The sequence below is a fragment of the Staurois parvus genome, unplaced genomic scaffold (genome assembly GCF_062004578.1).
Source record: "Staurois parvus isolate SC_StPar_1 unplaced genomic scaffold, SC_StPar_1.0 ptg000019l, whole genome shotgun sequence".
NCBI lineage: Eukaryota > Metazoa > Chordata > Amphibia > Anura > Ranidae > Staurois > Staurois parvus.
Window position 1 is genome coordinate 19,831,761 of NW_028317815.1, and position 25,913 is coordinate 19,857,673.

Sequence of the window (25,913 nt, forward strand, 5' to 3'; positions counted from 1 at the left end):
AGCTTCTTTTAGTGTTTGTATATTCCTGCACATTGTTGGATGAGCAGTAAATCAGTAATGATGCTCAGTGACAGGCTTTGATAGTTTAGGAAAGACTTCTGCCAAGGAAAGCAATAGATGTTCAAAATTAGTAAGAACTATAAAAATTCATTTAAAATGTGTAGCCTTAATTAAATATACATTACAAAGTGGTTCTTTGGAGACGTTTGTATAACAATTATAATTTCCATATAACAGGTTTCTCTCCCTCTTGATGGTTAAAGATTAAATGTATTTTTTAGCAGTAATTTTCTTAGAAAAAGAAGTAGTATTGTTCTTTTTCAGGTGATCAATGCCAGTCACCAATAATCAACAAAAGGAGTCCATTGAGTTCAACTTTCCATTCCTTTGCTGAGTTTTTGCGTGTAAATGAGGACCTGGTTGCAGTAAAATGTACAGGTCATGTGAAATGTATGTAGACTTTCAGGCACAGCTCCAGGTCCACCAGTCAGGTTTTCACTCCCCAATAAAGTTCTCCATTGCACTTTTTAGACCACTACTTGCCAGCAAAATTCTCCCTCCACAAGGACCCCTCCTAAAGCCATCCACTGCTCACCTCTGCACCCTTCTTCCACTACTGCTTACCACTGCACTTCTCTTTTACAGCTTCTCCCCTGGCACCCCTCTTCCACTAACTGCTCACCTCTGCCCTCCTCCTCACACTCAGAAACCATGCAGCCACCTGCCCCCTTCCTAACACTTACACACAATGCAGTCCCTCTCAAACTCACATACAGTGAAGCTCCCTAAAACTTACATATAGATTCTTACAGTTAGGCTTTGTATCTTTTTAGGTCACTTTGCGGTAAAAGCAAGGCAGCATAAACCTCTGTAGTATATTATGTGATTCAACAAACATTAATTCTGTACATACAAGCTACTTACAATTGTAGGAAAACAATAAAAAAACAGAGTAGTACAGGTATACAGACAACACAGGGATGCGCTGTCTAAACTTCCTATCAAAGGAGCTTGAACGATGGTTTATATACAGTGTGAATGCACTTAAGGTTGCTTAGCTCAGGTTATGGTGGCTTCACAATCTCCGTAGGCAATCAAGGCTCCAGTCTCTACTCTACAAGCAATTGCAAGAATTTCGGCACTAGCATAATCTCCAGGTGAAGTTTCTTTGTTGGCCCGCTTTGGCACTGACTTTCCCTTGTTGTTATGGAGCCCTTCTTTCAGCTTATGCTGCTGGCCTTTTATTTAGAAAGTTTAGGTAGCCATTCCCACATGCCCGTGTCACATTACCTCTTTCTACACCAGTTTGAGAGCATTTTCTAACTCAAACTCTAGATGGCACTGTTGTATCATGCATGCCATATGTTAAACATGCCAAAAGGTCAAGCTATTTTTGACATAGTTTGGCCCCAACTTTTATCATGATGTCCTCTGAAAAAATGGAAGCAGCTAAAATGTGTACAATTTCAATTCGAATTGTTTACATTTGCCCAATATATAACAATTGTATCTATTTTCCATTGTATAAGAGGACAGCATGTGTAAACATTTCTAATACAAGATTACTCAACACAGTCAGCCGTCCTAATACATACAATGGGCAGCACAGTGGCTAAATGCTTCCGCCTGGCAGTACTAGGGTCGTTGGTTTGAATCCCAGCCATGACACCTCCTGCCTGGAGTTTGCGTGTTCTTCCTGTGCCTGTGTGGGTTTGCTCAAGGTACTCCGGTTTCCTCCCACACTCCAAAGACATGCTGGTAGGTTAATTGGATCCTGTCTAAATTGGCCCTAGTATATGTATGTATGAATGTGAGTTAGGGACCGTAGATTGTACGCCCCTTGAGGGTTAGGGACTGATGTGAATGTAAATATATATGTAAAGCGCTGCGTAAATTGACGGCGCTATATAAGTATCTGTAATAAATAAATAAATAATGTGGTTCCCTGCCCATCCTTCTTCCTAACATACAATGTAGCCTGCTGCCCTCACCAACACTCACATATGATGAACCCTTCCCTTCTTGCCACATACATACATACAATGCAGCCCCCTTCCCCATAAGTACATACACAGCATTTCCTGACCACAGTAACTCACTGCAGTCCTCCTGAAGATGTTGGTATCCACAGTTGGATGTAGCCACATGCTGTGCAGGAACAAGAAGTGTCATTGTAGAGAACTTATCTTCTCTGCCAGTTGAGAATGCATGGCTGTAAGCAACACAGTGAAGTCTAGATGGGGTAGTGCTGCAGATGTGGCTATCAAGCTTCAAGAGGGTGCAACTTGCCACACAGCACCCCAACATAAAAACACTACACCTGGGGAAGCTATCCATCCTGCCTTAACACCCTGACATGTGATTGCACTTTCCCATAGCATTCTGCAGGACACATGTAGTACAATTGTTATTTTAGACTGTTTGCTTGGTGTCCAGTTAAGGTTACTTTGCATTATAAGCAAGGAAGCTTAGACATCTGTGTATATTAATGTACTAAACAAAAGTTTTGTACAAACAAACAATTACACTTTTAGGAATTCAATAGAAGACTGACAGATATATCTATAACAAGCAAAATGCTACCTACTTCCTAGCAAAACTATGTTCTATATACAATAATAAAAGTTACTTAGCTCTGATTATGGAGGGTTCACAATCTCCGTAGGCAACGCAGGCTCCAGGTTCTAAAACAGTTGCAGGAGATTGGGCTAGAAGTGTCTTCAGGTTCTGGCAAAGATCTTCCTTGGTGTTTAGTCATCATAGAGGCCTCCTGTCAGCTTGATTTGCCAACTTTTTATTTGAAAAGTTTTGGGTAGCTAATCCCACATAGGCATATACTTTCACAATATTGTGTTTCCGTGGGAGAAACATTCTCCAATTCGACCTCTAGATGGCACTGTATCATACATGCCATAGGTCATATATGTCAGAAAGTCAAGCTATTGTTAACCATTGATTAACTTGACTTGTTTATTTCAGTTACATAATTAAATGAAGAACAATAGAAGAGCCCAACATACAACAATGGTATCTAAGTTTTTCATTGTTGTTAGTTCTGAATATCCTCTGCTTTCTCAGCTGGAAGCGGAATTTTTTGCGTCATTCCGGCAGTCTGTCATTCTGGCAGTCTCCCACGCTGCTTCTATTCCACCAACTATGGGCTTCTATTAAAAAAATACTAAATTGGGAGGGTTTTACTAGCATTACCCCACTCTGGAATAACTTGCTCCTATTGGAGATAAACAAATTACAAGGTTTTGGGATGTGGCGGGAAAGGGGAGTAAAGTACCTGTCCCAATTGTATGAAGGTCATACCTTGAAGACCTTCCAGGCTCTCCAGATGAAATTTAGTCTTCTGACACAAAAGTTCTTTCAATACTTACAGTTGAGGCATGCCTTAACTATCCAGGCCCACACATATAAACTAGTAGAAAATAAAATCCCAATTTTACCGTTACATAAGTAAACCAGTTCTAAAAAAGGGCTCATCTCCCAACTATACGGGACCCTGATGGTGGAGATACATACACACACTCATATCCCAGCTAGATGGGGATGGGAGGAAGATATAGGCCCATCAACAGAGGAACTATGGGGGCAAGCCTTACAATCCCTCCGTATGGTATCCTTGTCACTGACACAGACACTCACCCAACTTTTTACTCTTCATAGGGTTTATCACACCCCAGTTAAATTACATAAATGGAATCATAGAGACATAGTTCTGTGTCCTAGATGTGACAGAGGTCTAGCAGACTTTATTCATGTGATCTGGAGGTGCCCGAAACTCCGTAGATATTGGCATGATATTGTTTTTTTTTTTTTATATCCTCTGTTTACCAGGTTAACTTAACAATAAGTACTCATTGTTGTAGAAGATAACTTGTGTAATTGTTACCAAGGCATTTGTTTGAGAAGTCCACTCAAACATTCAAAAGTAACCTGATTTCTGTTTCCCAGACAAACAAACAAACAAACAGATCCTTTCATGTAAGTCTGAGAAAAAATCATAAAACAGACATGTGTGGTATTTATATTAAATGCAACACAGACACCCACTTTTTCATGGAGAAAATGAGCTACCAATTCTTAAACAGTTAATTTCTGCATTTGGGAATTTTTCTTGAAGCTGATTTTGTATGTCACAAATAGCATACTGTATTTTGAATGTACAAAGCACATTCATTTTCTTAGTTGTGCTCTATAAGAACTCCAATATTTATATGATCAGCTAACTACATTTTACTAAAGTTCTTAATTTTTATGCTCTGTTGTTTACACATTGTATGCCTGATGTAGCATGAGCACCAGATTAAAGGTACATTTATTTATTTATTATACACAGTGCTACAAACTAGATATTCTAAATGTATTTTTATTTTTAGTAAGGCAACTAGGAAATATGGTTTTTGAAAATGTCAGTAACACCTTCCCCTTAACACACACACTCCCATTAGAAATGGGAATTATTTACAGTAATTGGTCCAAAAAGGCTGTCAAAAGTATTCTTTTTAGACAGTACAGTATGCATTTCAAATTATGGGACATAGATGCACTTTTTAAATATTGTTTGTAAAATTAAGAGTTATACAAATGTCTAAAATACATTATATAAAATATTTGTTTATAAGCTTGTAAACAAAAAAGTTTAACATGAAATGGACCAAAAATTTTTGCATCTCTTTCCTATTTTCCTTTTCCTATTTTCATCATTTGCATGAGTCAGAATGGACATCTGATTTTAATTACATGTAGAAATGAATCTTGTAGTATTTTAAGTATTATCTTTTGCTTAACTTTCTTCTAGGATGGTAGAAGACAGTTGGTTAGTTGGGACATGGACACAACATGGGTAGATTTCATACAATTCTATATACAGATTGGAGGAGACAGTCCATCTTGCAATAAACCAGATAGCAGAGAAGAGGGAGTGCTACTACAGTACAGTAATAATGGTGGCATAAATTGGCATCTACTCGCAGAAATGTACTTCTCTGATTTCACAAAACCAAAGTAAGTGCCAATCTCTGTATCTTATATACTCAGAAGCCAGATTTAAAATGATTTCCAAGTACACAACTAAATAAACATTTGAAATACATTTATGTAAGCTTTTTTTCCCTAAGATTTTGCTATCCTGCTAAGCAAGTATTTGATTCATACATCACTATCAAGCTACACAGCTAGTAAGTTGTCTCTACAGTTTCTTGATTCACATTTACAATATAATTGTGTCACCTGCCTGCTCATGGACATTAAACCAGCAAAGGGATGATGTTGATTAATTGTCAGATGAACAGTCGGAAGGCACAGCATGGACACAGGAAACCACAAAACTTAACCAAGATACAGGGTAGTCGCTTGGCTATTTGTGTCGTGTAGTGTTCTATTCACTAAGACTAACAGCACATAATTAAAAATCATTAACTGTTATAATTGTTTCAGGGAGACAACCAGGCAAGTGTTTTAAAGAAAGGCCTTGGAATCACTGACAATTAGGACAGTGGTTTCCAAGACAGATTTTTTTGGATGTGTAAATTTGCAAGTTAACTAGTACCAAATCCAAGGAGGTCAAGTAGACCTGGACATTGGAGGATTTTAACCTTCCTATCCATATAAACATCCTTTATGTCTATTGCTCTTTTATGCTAAGAAATTCATAGCAATACAAGGGAAATCATGAGTTCCTCCCACTCTACCTCACAGACGGAGTCTAACCAAGTAATAGCTATGTATAAACTAACATATAAAGCTAGAGGATGCCCAAAGAAGTTTGTAAAATTCCCCCTGGCTCCCAAACTACAATACCGATGGATTAATGTTACAGTATATTTATGTACAGTATATACATATATCTGTTAAAATATGTTGATATTGGTTGGAAGGCTATTGGTTCTGCTCATTGCTACTCTTTGTGAGGGCAAAACTGATATTTCTCTAGACATGTAATTGATGATTTTCTTTCCTTTTTTTTCACTTGTTCTGTGTTCGGTATATACTGTATCTGAACTGTACAACTGTTTTGCTCTGTATGTTAAAACAATAAAAATTGAACTTAAAAGAAGTAGACATGGACAGTCCTGTGGCATTGCTCTTGTTTTTGAGAAAATACCAAAAGAACATGTCTTAAAATATGATTCGGTGGCTTGCTTATTGTATGCCTGTACACCGCCTATTTTTCATTTCAAAATTAAAGCTTTTTTAGAAAAAATATATTAAAGCACACATTGATCCAGTTATATATTTTTAAAAATATGTTATCAGTAATAGAGAAAAGGGAAATCAATTTACAGTCTTGTGGTGTGGCAAAAATGTGTGAATTACAAGAGTGACTTGGGCAGGTAAAATACTATAATACAATGTATTTCAACTACATATTTAGCTGTATACTTAATGTTCAATAATAAGGTCATATGTCTAGAGCAGTGAATCTGACATTCACCAAACATTCCCTGCAGGTGAATCTTCCTGGTGTATGTTTATTAAATGACAGTGTATGATACACCATCAGTGAATGTTTGAAGTCACTTTCACTGCTTTATAAATATGACCCTACGTTTTTGTACACAGTATAGTATTTCTGTCTCAAACAAAAACAGCGCATTTGTACTCTGGGGCTGAAATAAAAAAACAAATTATTATGTAGACAGTAATATTCAATTCTTTAAATTTTTTTATAAATTGGAGGGAAAACCCTCAAAAATAAGGGAAATCTGGATTAATGATGATGTGTAGACTGTTTTGAGTTGTGTTTTCCTGATATCATATTTGTATAACTTAAGTGTTGCTAAACCCACAACAGTAAAACAGTCTGTATATGCAGTAAAACATGCTTGTTGTACTTATTGTGGAACTTAAGGGGTTAATCCTCTGCATTGTGTAAAAAGGATGCTTGATCCTGTCTTCTCTGATCCTCCCCTTCTTCCACGTTCCCCATTTCATCTCCTGATCGTACACATATGCATATGATCAACACCAGGCCAATCAGCACTGTCCAGACAGAGGGTCAGGGGTTATGCAACCTCATAGGACAATCAGAGAAGAATGAAAATTCCTCCTTCAAACTTTAACCAGTGCTTGACCAGACACTGATAGAAGTCACAAGACTGCTCTAACTGCTGATGAGAAAATTTATTTTGCAGTTTATTATTTACTAAAATAATTGCATTTCCATGTTCTGTGTACTGTGGGAGACCAGATATAGTGAATGCTAGGTCCTGGGTTTAGTAACACTTTAAGTGTTTTTAAAACTTCCCAGCTTAACAAGGTAATTATTCTATTCCACTAGATTTGTATATTTTGAGCTTCCTAATACAGCTAAAACACCATGTACCCGGTTTCGTTGGTGGCAACCAGTGTTCTCCGGAGAGGGTTATGATCAGTGGGCTATTGATGACATCATTATCCTCTCAGAAAACCAAAAGCAGATTGTTCCTGTTGCTTATCCAACAATACCACAAGTAAGTCACCTTCAAACCAATCATGTTACATTGAAATTGCTGTTTATACTATTCATATTATCAACATAATTCTTTAATACTCTTTAACCTATGCATGGAGAGGAGGTGGGCTGCAGAGTGCTACTACACCAGCGTATTATGGGGTAAATAATAGCTATCAGGCATGGTTTTTTTTACCAGTTCAATCACTATTAGCTCTGGTTTAGCCATACAGTGGGTTTGTGATGAGTCTGGGGAGTTCAAACTGTTCAGCTTCACTGATTTTATGCAAAAATTTGCAGAGCAAATTGTAAAGGACCAATAATGCCTTGTTAGATTAGCCAATAGTAGGGCTTTGGTACGTGCTAACTCACATATGATAAAAGAATGGATTCCCAGCAAGCAATTTGTCATTCTATGTTGGAGCAGAGCAGGAAAAGCTGGTAATCTGTATAGAAGTAGTTGTTCTAATTTATGTGTCTGTATCAATAAAGTTGTTCACATTTTTATACATAAGCTCACATACAAGTTTCTTGGCTATAATAGTCTCAATCTAAATTGTGCTATATTGTGCTAATTTGCTGTGCAATAAAAAGTGATTTGCTATATATTCTTGTGTTACCCCCCCCCCCACCCCCTTCTTTATTTTTAAGGACTACTTTTTATTTATGTCAGCAGCTGTAGCAACTGTAGTTGCTATTTAACCACTGTTTAAGTAGAATTTATAATTTTCGAGGAGGTATATTTTATATAATGGTAGTACAGTACAGAACACAATATCTGTGGTCATTGACAATGGGTTATAAACAGCTACCTTCAGGTGAGTGAACAAAAAAAAGCTTCAGAAGTGTACCCCTGTATTTAAAATCCTTCCCAGCTAGCCTAGTTTTTTTTGTTGCTAGTATCCCTAGGTAATATACCTCTTTTCTTTGCTAAGAGAAGCTTACCTGCTTTCAGTGGGGGTATTCTCTCTATCCCTGATGATGATATCCACCAAGAATATTAATCTTCTGTAAAGATTCTTGTTGCACAGTTGCCACTGCAGCTTCTAAAGCAGCTTTTGGATCACTTGACTGCTTGGCAGAGCCTTGGGGTAACACACTCGGACCTCGCTGGATGGAAGAAGCAAGACCAGGGACATTGGATCTGCAACACCTCAGAACGCTATCCCCGTGACATTGTATAACAGTTGTTACTGCATTACCTGGATTTACTGTAGCCTACAAGTGCTTGACACCAAGGCATTCCTCTCCCATATTCACAAACATGGCAGATCTGAGGTAAAAGGGAAAGAGGTCAAATGGACTTGTTAGCTCTGGTTTTACTCTTAGTTATAATGGGGGTGGTAATTTATTACTCAGGGCCCAGTATCCTTTACCCTGAAAGTTCCCCCCAGTGTGAATCCCTGCCTTCCTCTGGCCATTCTGTTGGTTCATCTGCCACATCAGCTTATGCTTTTCTTGTCCAGAGAGGAGTTTTCTGCCACAATGCCAGATTTCATGGACAGATTTTCTGGCTTATCAAGGCTATAGATCGCACGGGTCACAGCTGTTCCCTTTCAACCTCCCACCCAAATAAGTACATTTTTTTTTCTCAAGTTAGACAGACCTTAAAAGGAGGTGTCAGTTCAGGATGACCCCTCTCCATCTGAGAAATTCAATGAGGAAGACAGGCCTGTAACGAAGAGTTCATCAAAGCTTTAGAATACCATTACTACTCTTACTGAAGCCATATGGTCCTGCTTAGTGTTCCAGCAGCATGAGTTTGCTCACTCCAAGTTATTCAGCATGAGGTCCTTCTAAATTAGCTAAACCAGCTAAGGCCTTTCCAGTCCACTTGCTGGCCTTGCCCAGAGAGGATTTTTATCCCAAACCTCCTTGCTCAAACCGTATCCTGTTGGAGAAAGTTTCCTACAAAAATGGTTGGTCCCAATGGAATATTCTGACATACTGTATCTTGTCTTAAAAGGACCCTTATGGTTTCTGTGGATGTTAAAGACCCAGTAGACAGTGGTGTTTAAAGAGAGCATTAAAGCTCTGTTTTCCTTAGTGAGCCACTTGTCTCCTTCCCCTTTACAGATGGCAGATCTGCATGCTGCTGTTCAGGAGCTCTTACATCAAGAGGTCATTACCCCTATATCAATAGAAAAACAATTTCAATTACTACTGAGACCTGTTAGGGTTCGCAAACCAAAAGGATTAGTCCGGCTCATTTTGGATTTGAAGTCTCTCAACTTGTTGTTACAGGTTCAAAAGTTCTGAATAGAAACTGTCAGGTTGGTCATTGCATCCTTTCTTCCGAGAGATTTTCTAGCCTCAATAGACATCCAGGATCTTTACTTTAAACATTCCAATCTTTCTACCTTGTCAGCGCTATCTATCTTTTGCAGTGGATGATCAGCATTACCAATTTGTTGCCCTTCCCTTTGGCCTGTTCACTGCCCCCCAGAGTTTTCACCAGAGTGCAGGCCCCTGTTTAGGTTCTCTGCTCAGGGTATTAATGTTTTGGGGTATCTGGGTGATCTCCTTTTAACGGTTAATCCTCCCTTTTCCAGTTATCCAACATCTAACATACAGTTTTGACCTTGCGGAGATTCGGTTGGATCCAAACTGTGAGGAATTCATTGCTGGACCCATCTCAAAAACTGGAGTATCAGGACCTGACACAGTCCTGTCCAGACTCTTCCTACCTCAGGACAGGCTTCTGCCCCTCTGTTCTCATTTCTGGGCCCCTCCAGTTCAGATGTAGCCTTTATTTCTTGACTGCATGAGGGTCTTGGGTCTAATGTTGTAGTATGCTGTACACCCAGCCTCACCCCAGACTGTTACAATGCAACAGTCTGGCAGCATGGGACAAGCAGACTCGTTCCTTGGAACAACCCATGCTTCTGACCCTCAAAGCCAAACTCTCTAGGGTGCTGGATTTCCAGCCCAGTGCTGGAGTCAAGGGAAGCCCTTCCCTCCAAAGATGTGGAAGGTTCCCATGATTGTGGCCAGCCTGTTGGGCTGGTGAGAAGTCCGGAATGTCCTCACATTAAGAAGATTTGGTCATTAGAGGAGGCTCAACTTCCCATCAGTATTCTAGAACTCAGAGCAATTTGGTTGTTTCTTCAATGCTGGACTCCTCTATTGCAAGGACACTCCAGAAGAATCCAGCCTATTTCAACCATCAATAAAGCACCAGAAGTGTCACTTCTCAAAAGCAAGCAGACTTGATCCTCTATTGGGCAGAACGGCACATACTCAGACAGACTCCTGGCTGACTCTCCATTTAGCTATTATCTCTGGGGTAATACTCTCTAATGTTTATTTCAAGTAAAACTTGCCTTGTCTTTGCCTCTTAAATCGTGGCCCAACCAAACTGCTTACTTACTTTCTGGACAGTTTAAATTATTTGTGGCTATTGTCTTTCAGATAATATACTCTAATTTTGTATTTCAAGATAAAAAATAACTTCCTACTGTCTTTCTCTTTATTTGCAGCCTAACCACATTACATACTGTACAGCCACTTTTTTTTCTCTTAAATAATACATTCCCATTTCTATTTCATAATAAAACCTGCCTCATTTCCTCCTCTTAAATTGCAGCCTATATAAGCTGCTCTCATATTACCCAACCATTATATAATATTTGTGGCTATTGTCTCTCAGATAGTACACTCTAATTTGTCTTTCAAAATGAAACCTTCCTAATTTTTACCTGAGTATTTGCAGCCTAACAAAAACATATTTATGGCTTTTGTCTCTCAGATAATGTACAGTGTTTCCAAATGGTTATTTTTGTTTAATACTCTTTTCAAGTACTAAAACATGCCAACTCCTACAACATAGTTAAAATCAACAACTTGTGTGAAGCAAGAAAGAGAGATATGCATCCTAATACTAATGTGTCATGTCAACACATTTTACGAGACAACCACTTCTTCAGGCTTAGGCATAATTTCACTCTACAAAGACAAATAAATACAATGAAAATACCATAATGTGGGGTTGGGTTCTAAAGTGTTTTATGCACTCAGTTTTGACATTTTATTACATTTTGAAGAAAATGCAGTTTGGTACTTCTAATGAAAGAATCTTACAAACTTTTCTATTAAACTGTTGTTCCTCTGGCCGGTTCATAAGTTTTTTTTTTTAAAGGAGGATACCTCTCTATAGCTTTTAGATCTGCTGTGAATGCTGCTTCCACCAGTTTATTTGGGCCTGTTACGTATAGTGTGTCAAGCATGCTGTCCTTGAAAAAATTTTTTTCTGTAATACAGCTTAAAGCGGAGTTCCACTCATCCTGTCAAAAAATAAAACTTTTAAAAAACAGCCACTTACCTGTCCCGCAGTCCCGCGGTGTGTCCCCCGCACCCTGTTTCACCGACCATCCTATATTCCAGGAGGCCTGCATCTTCAGTGTGGGCACCCGGCTGTGACAGCTTGCGGCTACCTACTGTGCATGCCCGAGTAGCGCTGCACTTCATGAATGGTCCTGTAGCCTTCTGGGACCTGTCACATGTCCCAAAAGACTACAGGAAGGGAGGACACCTTCCACTTTAATCGCTTAGGCGATTGGATCGGAAGTGGGAACGGGTACCTGTCAAATTCGGGTACCCGCTCCCCCACCCCCCAAAGGTGCCAATCCTTAATGGGGAGCAGGGGAGCAGTCCTTAAAGCGGAACTTCCCATTTTGGGTGGAGCTCCGTTTTAACTGCATCCCCACACAGCATATAATTTAAATGATTGGTGTTTTTTTCCAAGCCCTTTCAAAGGTATCCTCTTTAAGGATCCACTTCACTCCTCTACAATGAAGTGCTTTTTACATGTCCCTTATATATGGCAGTACCAAGCTCCCCATGCCCGTTTTTGACAGTCGTTTGCCTGCTAGCTCAATAATGGTTAGAACTTAAGAGGATTTCAATAGGATTTCACTCGGTGAATCAAACCAAGGCAGATTTGCCTATCACTAACCCAATTAAGATTTAGTCAGTGAGGTCTAAAGGTGCCCCACAGACAAGGTCATCTAATATCTATGGACACTTTTATATTTGAAGAGTTTATTGTCAGCCTAGTGCTGTTTTTCAATGTTTTTGTCTTTTGGTGCTGAAAATATTAAAGAATTGCTTGCCATCAATAAATAAAAAACTGTCTCCCAGCTAAACTTTCCTTGGTCAAATCCTAAACACGTAATCCCTAAACTATTACCCTAAACTGGTACCTAAACCTTAACTGGCTCAATGCTCTTTTACTTTTACACTTTTGCTTTTACTCTTAATCCTACCTGCTCCTGAAAATATTTCTAAACCAAGAGTGTCCATCTCCAGTCCACAAGAACCACATACAGGTTAGGATTTTAGTATAAACAGCCATTTTTAATTTATCACTGTCTGTTAAACATAGAACCATGTGTGGATCCTGGCCTTTAAGTTGGACACCCCTGTCTAAACTGATGCCTCAACTATTACTTAAAAATTGTCTTCATGGTAATGTAGTCCTGTGCTGTGTGCCACTTCTTACACTACTTGTGCCAAAACCTGACAGTGGTGAGATACAGCGCTGTAACATAATCATTTGTTTTATAGGGGCTAATTTTGGTTCCAAACATGCTTTATGATACGATGAACCAAATATATAAAGAACCCAAAACAGTAAAAGAATGGTTTAATTTGTTTGAAAACCTGCAGACTTGCTAAGATGTCTTTCTGTGCAGTATGGCTCAAAGCAATAATTCTAACCACAATGTCATACAAAAGACATGTCTATATACAATACATGTTTACCATTCTTCACCAGTTAGAAAATATCTGAAAATGACTGATGAATTGTCAGATGCATTCTTCAAAATATGTATTATTCATTACCCAGTGGAGTGGGTATGTGTGGTTTTTTTTATAGCAAGCACATCTGCATTCTTGCTTTAATTAAAATTGTGCAATGCAGTCTTGGTGAGGAACCAACATATTTTGGTTTTAAATAGAGATCTGGCGTGTCTGGAACTTAGGAATCTACAATTACTGCCTTCCCATAGTTGCACTTTGGTCAATATTTATTGGTAATGTCAGATACAGTAAATACTAATTGAACAGAGCAGGTTCAGCTGCTTTCATTTAAAAGATTATGTACTGTACTTCCAACCTGTATAGTGGATGGTGACTCATATCACCCTATTCCACTATGAAGAAACAACACAACTTATTCCCAGGAGTCTAAAGTGGAACTAGTTCAAGTTCTTAATGGGAATAGTATTGACATAGCTTTAAATGATGCACAATGGTCCATAAACACTTGGACAAAATAAGGGTCACTAACGCACCTGGACCAGATGGCTTACACCCAAGGATCCTCAAAGAGTTGAGTTCTGTTATTTCTAAGACATTGTTTCTAATGTTTAGGTACTTTTTAATGACTGGCATGGTACCACTGCATTGGCATAAGGCCAATGTGGTGCCTATATTTAAAAAGGGATCAGAATATAATCAAAAGTATTTACTAAGTAACTACAGACTGCTTAGTTTAACTACTGTTTTAATATTTTTATTGAAAGTTGACAGATAAATATAGTACAATACAACCGTAGGCGATAGCAAAAGAAGCTCACAACGCAGGCAAGACACAAGTGGAAGGAGGCACATATTAAGGACATATATTGTACAATGGGTGTAGTCATCCAAAGGAGAGAGATAACCCTTGAGTGAGAAACATAATAGAGCACATGAAAAACAGAAATCAAGGGGTACATACACCAACCCCATGAGAGCAGCCCAGGTATTCTAACGCTTAAAAACTGCTCTAGCTGGCGCAACAAACAACAACCACAAAATCAAAGGGTGCAGCACCGTCCTTATGAAACCACAATAGAACATACAGTTGTGTCCAAAATTATTCAACCCCCAATGCTGTAAAGGGGTTTAGGGACTATAGTGTACATTTGGAATTGTATTCAGAATCAAATCCTACAAGGACGTTGTAACTACCCAAATGCAACTAAAATGACATCAATTGTTTATGTAATACAGTAGTAAATGGTTCTTATGTGGTTTCTTCATTGCCACAATTATTCAACCCCTTAAAGACTACCACTCTGAAGAACAGAGGTTCATACAGGTGCTTTCCATCAGGTATTGAAAACACCTGTGGATGTCACCGAGCAGCAATCAAGCATAATAAGCACCAATTAGGCAGCTTTAAAATGACTGTGATACTCAGCTCCTTCTAGACATTTACTGGTGTGGTTACAAACATGGTGAAGGCAAGAGAATGGTCCAGGAAGACAAGAGAAGAGGTGATTTCTCTTCACAGGAAGGGCAATGGCTATAAGAAGATTGCAAAGATGTTAAACATACCAAGAGACACCTTAGGAAGCATCATTCGCAAATTCAAGGCAAAGGGCACTGTTGAAACGCTACCTGGTCGTGGCAGAAAGAAGATGCTGACTTCGACTGCTGTGCGCTACCTGAAGCGTAGAGTGGAGAGAAGTCCCCGTGTGACTGCTGAGGAACTGAGAAAAGATTTGTCAGATGTGGGTACAGAAGTTTCAGCCCAGACAATAAGACGCACACTGCGTAATGAAGGCCTCCGTGCCAGAACTCCCAGGCGTACCCCCTTGCTGTCTCCAAAGAATAAGAAGAGTCGACTGCAGTATGCCAAAAGCCATGTGGACAAACCACAAAAGTTGTGGGATAGTGTTCTGTGGACTGATGAAACAAAATTAGAACTGTTTGGGCCCATGGATCAACGCTATGTTTGGAGGAGGAAGAACAAGGCCTATGATGAAAAGAACACCTTGCCTACTGTGAAGCATGGTGGAGGGTCAATCATGCTTTGGGGCTGTTTTGCTTCTGCAGGTACAGGGAAGCTTCAGCGTGTGCAAGGTACCATGAATTCTCTTCAGTACCAGGAGATATTGGATGGAAACGTGATGCAGTCCGTCACACACCTGAGGCTTGGGAGACGTTGGACCTTTCAACAGGACAATGATCCCAAGCATACCTCCAAGTCCACTAGAGCATGGTTGCAGAGGAAAGGCTGGAACATTTTGGAGTGGCCATCGCAGTCACCAGACTTAAATCCGATTGAGAACCTCTGGTGGGACTTAAAGAAAGCAGTTGCAGTGCGCAAGCCTAAGAATGTGACTGAACTGGAGGCCTTTGCCCATGAAGAATGGGCGAAGATACCCGTAGATCGCTGCAAGACACTTGTGTCAAGCTATGCTTCACGTTTAAAAGCTGTTATAACTGTAAAAGGATGCTGTACTAAGTACTAAGATTGAATGTCACTTGGGGGTTGAATAAAACTGATAATGCTGTGAGCACAGAAAAGACATTTGTGGTTATTTCATTATAACTGTTATGTTATATTTGTCTGACCTACAAGTGCCTCTTTAATGTAAATGTAAGCAAGATGACTGAATGATCAAAAGCAATGTCAAACTGGCCAAAACACTCAATTTCAGTGGGGGTTGAATAATTTTGGACACAACTGTAGTTCATCAAAGGCAAGCAAAGATAAGGAAAAAAAGGGGCAAAGGAAGAAAGAAAGAAAGAAAGAAGAAGGAAATAGACTCAAGTCACCCTCACGCCAGGCCCACCCCTCCCTTTAAAGAGGGATGTAATATTAAGATGGAGTCTGTAAGTAATTAATCCATGGGGTCCAGATGCGCTCAAACCTAGTCATGGTATCTCGTAAGATGCTAACCATCATCTAGTTGATCATGATCCAGGAGAGTTTCCATTTCATCAATGAGAAGTCCACCACTGAGCTTTTCAAGGCAGTCGTAATTGCAATTTTAGCTGCCAGGAACATAAAGTATATGAGAGTCTGAATAAGTCTGGAAGCATCAGCTACTGATTCATTCAGAAATGCAACTCTGGGGTTTTTGATAACGTTGATCATGGTCAGCGTAAAAATCAGGGCATAAACTCGTATGCAAAACCTCCTGACTTTAGGGCAAGTCCACCACACATGGAACATCATTACTACTTGCCTACAACCTCAGAAACAGAGCGATGAGGAACTGGGTTATATATTTGACAGGAGGTCAGGAACTAGGTACCAACGAGAAAGTACCTTATAGTCTTACATCACAGTAGCTAGTTTTCAGCATAACATTAAGGCACCACAGTCCAGGCAGAAAGCATGCTGTACAATCTCATCAATGCTGGCTGGATCTTAGAGGATAAACAAAATCCAAAAGCGGCATTTCACACTGTCCAAGGGAGCCGCTATCAAACTCACCCTTGGGAAGGGAAGTAACATGTTTCAAGGAGATACCTCTTCATCAAACCTACCCTGCTATAGCACTGAAGGACTTAAATACAGACCAAGAATGAGGAGGTGGATGGAGAGAAAAGCAGATGTGAGAGAGCAGCTTCAGCCAGCTCAAGCTGGGATCCAGCATCTTAATTATCAATACCAAAACAATTTGTTTTTCAATTAATTCCTGATAATCAGTAGATTATCACTGTATCATACAACAATTATTATGCAGGGATAATCCACAGATTATTAATTGAAACACATTTAAGTTATGATTTATGATTAAAAAAAAAAAATTTAATTTATTATAGTTTCTATTTGTTAGTCTTTTTATATATATATAGTTACATAGTTAGTCTGGCTGAAAAAAAGACAAAAGTCCATCCAGTTCAACCATCAAAAAAAAAAGTTATAATCCTACACCCACAGTTGATCCAGAAGAAGGCAAAAAATAACCAGCAAAGCATGACCCAATTCGCTCCTGCAGGGGAAAAAATTCCTTCCTGATCCCCCGAGAGGCAATCGGATATTCCCTGGATCAACTTTACCTATAAATGTTAATATCCAGTTATATTCTTTGTATCCAAGAAAGAATCCAGGCCTTTTTTAAAGCAATCCACTGAGCTGGCCAGAACCAACTCTTGAGGGAGTCTATTCCACATTTTCACAGCTCTTACTGTGAAGAAACCTTTCCGTGTTTGGAGATTAAATTTCTTTTGCTCCAGACGTAAAGAGTGCCTCCTTGTCCTCTGGGATGACCTCAGAGTGAATAACTCTACACCGAGTTCACTATTTGAACACTGATGTATTTATACTTTTGAATCATATCCCCCCTTATTCTCCTCTTCTCAAGAGAGAATAAATTCAGTTCCTCTAATCTTTCCTCATAGCTGAGATCCTCCATGCCTCTTATCAGTTTGGTTGCCCTTCTCTGTACTTTCTCCAGTTTGCCAATGTTCTTTTTGTGAATTGGGGCCCAAAATTTAACTGCATATTCCAGATGAGGTTTTACTAATGATTTGTACAGGGGTAACATGATCGATCGCTCTCTCTGGAGTCTATACCTCTTTTAATACAAGAGCGGATATTGCTCGCTTTAGAAACTGCAGCTTGGCATTGCTGTCAAGGTCCTACCTTTCCCCAGAGCTTGTGTTGCTCCATGTGCTGGCATCCATCTTAGGTTTCTGCAAAGCATGGTGGGAGTCTTTATGCTTTCAGGCCTCTGCGGCTCCTCCTCCAGAAGGGTGTGGCTGATCACATTTAAGCCTGCTGTCTGCAATGGCTCTTTGCATTCGTGTCTTGTATGTTCCCTTGCAGCAAGCTCTTGTTCTGTTCTCTTTGCTCTCCTGGTAACCGACTCGGCTTGGACAAGACTATCCTCTGCTTTAATCCTTTACCTAACCTCCCGTTGCTGAACCCGGCCCGTGACCTGAGTATTCTTTGCCTACCGTCTTGTACTGTCTGCTCCGTTGTTATAGACCCGGCCTGTCTGACCACGCTACACGTCCCATCTAGCTCCTACCAGCTGTACACCACTGGCGGCAGTCGTTACCACAGCTGGGATTACTCGGGGGGGCCACGACCTGGTCTCAGGCTGCGCCAAGTTCATCCCTACCATCAGGGGCCCTGGTGAAGGGCAGCCTGGGGCTTAGACTCCGCGCCCTGAGGGACTCTGGTCTGTGGGTAGTGGCTGTCGTCAGTCGCTGCGTGACCTTACCTTAGCCCTGCCTGTCCATTCCATCTCTCCTGCCCTGACATTTGCATGCCATTATTAAGCTTGTGATCTACTAGAACTCCAAGATCCTTCTCCACCATTGATTCCCCCAGTTGTACCCCCCCTAGTATGTATGATGCCTGCATATTCTTAGCCCCCAAGTGCATAACCTTACATTTATCAACATTAAACCTCATTTGCCACATAGTTGCCCAATTAAACAGTTCATTGAGGTCAGCTTGTAAATTGAAGATATCCTGTTATTCCACTGCACAGCTTGGTGTCATCTGCAAAGACTGGAATGGTATTTTTAATCCCAGACCCTATATCGTTTATAAATATATTAAAAAGTAAGGGTCCCATCACTGAACCTTGGGGTACACCACTAACAACCATAGACCATTCGAAGTATGAATCATTGACCACTACTCTCTGAATATGATCTTTTAGCCAGTTTTCATCCATTTACATATGAATTTTTCCAAGCCTGTAGACTTTACCTTACACAATAGCCATGTATGGGGAACTGTGTCAAACTCTTTTGCAAAACCCAAGTATACCACGTCCACCGCCACCCCTCTGTCCAAGGTTTTGCTGACCTCCTTATAAAAAGAAATCAGATTTGTTTGACAACTTCTGTCTTTCATGAATCCATGCTGTCTGTTGCTTAAAATATTTTTTATCAGCAAGAACTCAGCTATGTGGTATTTTATTAAACTCTCCAGTATCTTCCCATCTACAGACGTTAAACTAACAGGTCTATAATTACTTGGTAAAGGTTCTGACCCCTTTTTAAATATTGGCACAACATTGGCCTTACGCCAATTCAGTGGTACTATGCCAGTCATTAAAGAGTCCCTAAAATTTAGAAACAATGGCTTTGAAATAACAGCGCTCAATTCTTTAAGGACCCATGGGTGTATGCCATCCGGTCCAGGTGCTTTATTCACCTTTATTCTGTCTAATTATTTTTGGATCATATCAATTGTGAGCCAGTGTGGATCATCTGGAGCTGTGTCAATACCATGCCCATTATGGACAAAAGATCCCCCATGCTCCTTTGTATATACAGAGATTAAGAAGGTATTACATAAATTTGCCTTCTCTTTGTCCCCAGTCACCCACTCTAGATTATTTTGTAAAGGGCCTACATGCTCGGACTGGACCTTTTTCCAATAATATATTTGAAAAATTTTTGGGGGTTGGTCCTGCTATTTTTTGCAATCTGTCGTTTGTTTTCTATTTTTTCGGCCTTTATTTCCTTTTTGCATATTCTGTTATATTCTTTGTAATGTTTAAACGATGAGGGTGTTCCTTCATTTTTATATTTAATAAAGGCTCTTTTCTTGTTATCTATAGCTTTTTTAACTGTGGCCGTACGCCATATTGGTTTGATTTTTAGCCTTTTACTTGTTCAAACAATTTTATTAACAATAAACAGGAATGACACAAACAAGGAGACATCGTTAATGTATACTAGGCATTAAAGTGACAGTAGGACATAATAAAATAAATGAGGGTCAAGGCATTAATGCCTATACATTTCCAACGGAAACAGGTAAATAAAAATCAACAACAGATCACAATATGGTGTCAGCCAAGCATAGCAATGTCTCCCAAGTGCATTAAAGAAATAGGGGGAAGTTTTGAGGGGGTCAGACAGGGGCGGAAGGGGGGGGAAGGGGAAGAAGAACAACAACCATGACTCCATGAACATTCATCAAGTTTACAACAGGCGCTACGCACGAAGGGCTATTGACCATATCCTTGGCGTACAGTACAGAACTCAAGGGAGAAGTAGTGATTCGTCAAAGTTGGACGGGAGGAAGCGCTCTACTCAAGGACTCCATATGCGCAGGAATTTAGGGATTGTGTCAAGAACTGTGGCTTCCACTTTTGCGTGTATCATGGCTTGTGTTATTCTGGTTTTGACGGCCGCGACACTTAGGGTAGGGGATTTCCAAGACTTCGCTATAACCTGTTTAGCCGCTGTCGTGACTTGCATAAGGAGCTTGAATTGCGAGTTGGAGATGCCAGGAGGGCATTGATTGAGTAGGGCTGTTGTTGGGTCGGGCCGTATAGTGATAGTGCTAAATGTAGATATCATGGTAAAAATTTCATCCCAAAAGGTTCGGGCTACAGGACAGTCCCACATATATGGTAATGTGTTCCCAGATCCGTACAGCCTCTGAAACAATTGGGCGAGTAATTAGGGGTAAATTTTGCGATTCTCGCTGGGACCAAGTACCAGCGGGTTAAAACTTTATAATTCGTTTCCAATGCTACAACATTCTGCGAAGACGATTTTTTGTTGGCCCAAATGTGGTCCCAATCAGACGGGTCGAATTTCTTACCTAGATCCACTTCCCATTTATGGGTATATAGAGGGGGGGACGTGGTGGTCGAAGTGGCGAAGAGTGAGTATAAGCAGGAGATAAGCCCACGTCTATGAGGGTCTTTGCAACACGCTCGTTCAAAGAGAGACATGGTGTCTGGCCGATTGGTTATTGTAGCGTAGGGGGCGTAAAAGTGTTGTAGCTGCAAGTATCTAAATATCTCGGAGGCCGGGAGGCTATGCGCTTCCCGCAGCGAGGCAAAGGATTTAAACTTATTCCTCTGTAGGAAATGATGCGTACGGAGCAAATTAGCAGAGGACCAGGCTTTGAATAAACGGGGTGTCTGCCAAGCCGGGGGAAAAGCTGGGTTTCGTAGAAACGAGAGCATAGGATTATGTAGTGATTGGAGGAGATAACGGGTTTTCAGTTTATCCCATAAGGATAAAAAGTGAGAGGTGATGGGGTTGGTTATAGAGCGGCGGTCTATTGGCCTCAACCAGAGTAGGTTAGCGGTGGATAAGGGATCACATTCTATTGATTCAAGTGCAACCCATTGAGGGATTTCAAAGGTTGCATGATATTTAGGTAATTGGGCTAAATGCGCTGCTTGATAATATTTGCCGATGTCAGGTAGGCCTAGACCTCCATCGAGTTTAGGGCGGTATAGGGTGGAGCGGGGTATACGAGGGCGAGTATTGCCCCATACATAGGAAAAGATGCGACGCTGTAGTGTGCGGAGGTAATGAGGGGGGACTGGGACTGGAAGGACTCTAAACAGATATAGAATTTTTGGGAGGATTGACATCTTGATAACTGCTATTCTGCCTAGCCATGCGAGGGGGAGGGAAGACCATTTGGACAGAAGAGCAGAAAGATGGTTTAGCATCGGAAGATAGTTAGCTGCGTAAAGGTCTGATAACTTAGGAGTCAGTTTGATTCCCAAGAAAGGGATATGACACTGTGACCAAGGGAATGGTAAAATCTGTTTCAGATGCGTCAACTCTATAGGGGGGAGAGAGATGTTGAGTGCTGTAGATTTATTCGGGTTTATTATTAGACCAGAAAGCGAGCCAAACGCCTCGAGAAGCCGGAGTAGGGAGGGAGAGGAAGTCAAGGGAGACGTGAGAAAGAGCAAGACGTCATCCGCAAAGAGACATAACTTATGGTGTGTGCCCCCTATCTCGAGTCCCCTGATATCCGGGTTAGCTCTAATTAAGAGGGCTAGGGGCTCTATAGCCAGAGCAAAGAGCAAGGGGGACAGAGGGCAGCCCTGTCTTGTGCCTCTGGAGATCGGGAATTGAGCTGACCTGTGCCCCAGATACCTAATTCTGGCCGAAGGCTCTCGATACAGCGAGAAGATCCAGGTTAAAAAGTGTGGGCCAAAACCCCACCGATGCAAAATATAATCGAGGTATGGCCATGACACTGTATCAAATGCTTTCCGGATATCTAGGGACAGTAAATATGCGGGAATATTACGAGATCTTGCTAAGTTTGCCAAAAGGGATGCACGTCTGATGTTATCTCCCGCTTGTCTAGTTGGGATAAAGCCCACTTGGTCATTATGAATTAGAGAGCCAATATACAGGTTAAGACGTGAAGAAAGGACTTTTGCTAGCAGTTTGATGTCAATGTTAAGGAGAGAGATTGGCCTATAATTGGACCACTGCGTGTCATCAGAATTCGGCTTTGGGATCATTGAAATGTTCGCTTGCACTGTTTCATGATTGAAGATTTGGCCAGATAGTAAAGCATTAAAAGCATTAGTGAGGATAGGTGTGAGGAGATGAGCAAATTTTTTATAGTAAGTGGCTGAGAAGCCATCTGGCCCTGGGCGTTTACGTAGCTTTAGACTTTTAATAGCGTCTAAGGTTTCGGCTGGGGAGATGGGTCGTTCAAGTGTCGCCAACTGGCACTCTGAGAGTTTCGGGAAAGAAATGGAAGTTAAAAGGGTATCAGCTTGTGCGAGGTCGAAAGGTGTGGAAGAGGAGTAAAGCTGTGACAAGTGTTTATGGAACGTCCGTAAAATGTGTTCCGGGTTACTAGTGAGGTTGCCAGAGGAGGTGCGTATCCTGATAGGTTTAGTGAGCTGGTCGAGCCTGCGAAGTGAGAGAGCCAGGAATGTGTTGGGTTTATTTGCCCTAGTATAGTATTTATGCCTAGATCTACGGAGTGAGAGTTCCGCTTGGTCTGTGAGAAAGAGATCTAGGGCCAATCTAGATCGCTCCAGGGCTTCACGGTTGGCAGGCGTAGGAGCCGCCTGGAAGGCTTGATGAGAACGATCATAGGTTTGCTCCAGTAGGAGACGTTGTTGCCTTTTGGTTTTATTTAAGAAGGATGCTTTGCTAAGGCAAAACCCTCGCAATACCGGTTTGTGCGCTTCCCATAGCAGGAGAGGGGAAATATCAGGTGACTGATTAAGGGAAAAATAGTCTTTAAGGGCTGCTTCTATTTCTAGACAATGAGCTGGGTTTGCAAGCAAGTTATCATTAATGATCCAAGAGGATTCAGCGGGGGATGGGGCCAACGAAGCCATAGATATGAACACGGCGCAATGGTCAGACCAGGGGATGGGAATTATTTCAGAAGTCAAAAGCCGCGGGGAAGAGGCAGTGGTGACGAAGATATGATCTATCCTAGAGAATGACCGATGGGGGTGAGAATAGAAGGTGTATTGGCGTTTGGTCGGGTTGAGTTCTCGCCATGAGTCTATCAAAGAATAACGTTGTAGTATGGATTGGAAGGTTTGTTTCGAAGCAGGGATAGGAGATGGTTGAGGAGATTTGTCGAGAAAGGGATATATTACACTGTTAGAGTCTCCGCCAACAATTAAAGTTCTGCGTTTATGGTGATCTATAACCGAGAGTATGTGTGAAAGGAAAGGTAAAGGGTCTTGGTTTGGGGCATAGTATGCAACAATGGTGACATCTACGTCAAGGAGTTGCCCTACTAACAGGAGGTAACAACCCTCCGGGTCTTTGATTTCGGTGCATGGCATGAAAGGTGTTGTGCGATGGAAGGCAATCAGTACCCCCCTACGTTTGGCGGTGGCAGAGGCTGTATAGACCTGAGGATATCGAGGACCAAAAAACTTAGGAGTGGAGTTGGTAGTAAAGTGCGTTTCCTGAAGACAGACCACGTGGGCTTTAAGTGTAGCGAAGGTTTGGAAAGCCTTATTACGTTTCTGCGGGATATTGAGGCCCTGAACATTCAGGGTAAGGACATTTAACGAGCCCATGGGGAAAGTGCATAGTGGTTTGGATAGCATGGCATCACCGCCCAGGGTGGAGCCTGACGATTACTGAGGGGGATAAGATTGTTGCGGAGTATGTTGTGCAAGGTCATGGAGTCATGTTGGAGGGAGGGAAGAGGGGTACGGTAGGAGACAGGTAATAGGAAAGAAGGGGTGTAGGAGGCCATTTAAGGCCTAAAAAAGGTGGGCTCCCAAGGACACCCTGGATCAGGGTGATCTAGGGAGCAACAGTAGCCCAAGTGTTATTAAATAACCAATAACACAGGGGCTAAGGTGGAGTGTGCAGGTACGCGGACCATAAGGATGACAGCAATGTCAATGACATTCGAAAAAATCAGGGCATCCCAGACTCAGACGGCACTAATAGTGCAAGTGAAACCTCATGGGTGCCGGGGTACGACATCGCATGCCGTCAAAGCCTAAGCTCCCAGATATAAACTAATATGGAACCCAGGAGGAGGGGCGCAGAACAATCCCCATGTTGTGGGACAATCCAAGATTTAATGGGTAGAGGGAGAGAGAATATTAACGGTGTTAACCGTGATGATAATGATAACCAAAAGAATATATCATATGGTGTGTGCGGCAAAAATAGGGGGGAAAAAGAAGGATAAACGTGGGACACAGTTCAGTCCATGGTATCTTGTGAGGATAGGCCTGGAGACGAAAAACGCCCTCTCTTCTGGAAGTTGAATTGACCATCAGTTGTACGCGCGGGGAAGGACTTCCGCGGCAAGCTGGATGTGGACCTCCGCTTGGTGCTCTCTGATGGCGTCGCTGGGGGATGTAGTTGCAGGGTCCGCAGGGTGTCTAAAAGGTCCTCCGGAGTCTTGCAGGTGTAATCCCGAGACTGGTGTCGGAATCGCACTGCAAAAGGGAAGCTCCACCTATATTGTATTGCATGTTGTTGAAGTACTTGTAGGTGGGGTTTCATAGCCCTGCGCTTGGCGATGGTTGTGGGGCATAGATCCTGGAATAATTGGTAGGTATGACCTTGGAACTGTAGAGATTCTGCGTTACAGGCAGCTTGTAGAAGTTGCTCCTTGGTACGGAAAAAGTGAAGCTTGGCTATAATGTCACGTGGCGGACCGTCAGTGCGTCGTGGTGCTAACGCCCTGTGAACTCTATCCAATTCCAATCTATCGATTGGGATAGCTGGGGCAAGCTCTTGGAACAGAGCTGTTATCGTTGATTGAACATCAACGATCGTTTCCGGAAGGCCACGGATACGTAGATTTGAGCGCCGTGCTCGGTTTTCAAAGTCCTCTAGTCGTGTTAATAATGTAGCGTTTTCGTCACGCAGGAGATAAAGGTCATCCGTATGCGTCTGAAGTGAGGCGTCAAGACCATCCACCCTCTGTTCTAGGTCCGCAGTGCGTTGTCCTAGCTCACGGATTTCCCTAGACAGCGTGGCAGTGATGCGGTCTGAGGTTTGCTTCAAAGCTTTGTGTAGCATTTGTTCAAAGCAGGTTAACAGGTCAGGGGTTGTAAGGTCAGACGTCAGGGCTTGTGCAGGGGCATCTGTTTCAGTGTCAGACTCACCCTCAGATGTGCAGGGATGGCTGGGCTGCGGATCCTGCAGGGCTGCATATGCCCCTGCTGCTTGCTTGCTTCCACTTGCTGGGGCGGTGGCCATCTTTGTGGAGGCCTTTGCCAGGGCCTCCTTGATGGTTTTGGTGGATGGGGGGACCTGATGCCGGGGTGCCCCTTTGACCATATTGCAGCTTTTAATGGGGGGGGGCTGTTATTCTGATCTCAGCCCCCCCTGCTCTCTCTCCTCTCTCCTCTGCCTCCGTGTAGCGTGGGCAGCGGTGGGCGGGCCTATAGACGGCTCACTGCAGGGACGGAGTCTCTTGTCGGATTTCTCCGACTTGCCGCGGAGGATCCGCCTCAGACCAGGGCGGATCAGACCCTGGGAGGATTGCCACGGG

General features: G+C 41.7%; 1 protein-coding gene across 3 annotated transcripts in view; it reads left to right on the top strand.

The window, feature by feature from the left end:
• The window catches only part of RELN (reelin), a 547,755-nt gene that overhangs the window by 360,553 nt on the left and 161,289 nt on the right, over positions 1 to 25,913 (top strand). For all 3 annotated transcript variants that reach the window (XM_089685528.1, XM_089685532.1, XM_089685541.1), the window contains exons 25-26: positions 4,808 to 5,013; positions 7,289 to 7,460. In XM_089685528.1, coding sequence (XP_089541654.1) covers positions 4,808 to 5,013; positions 7,289 to 7,460 — 378 coding nt within the window. The remainder of the gene's footprint in view (positions 1 to 4,807; positions 5,014 to 7,288; positions 7,461 to 25,913) is intronic.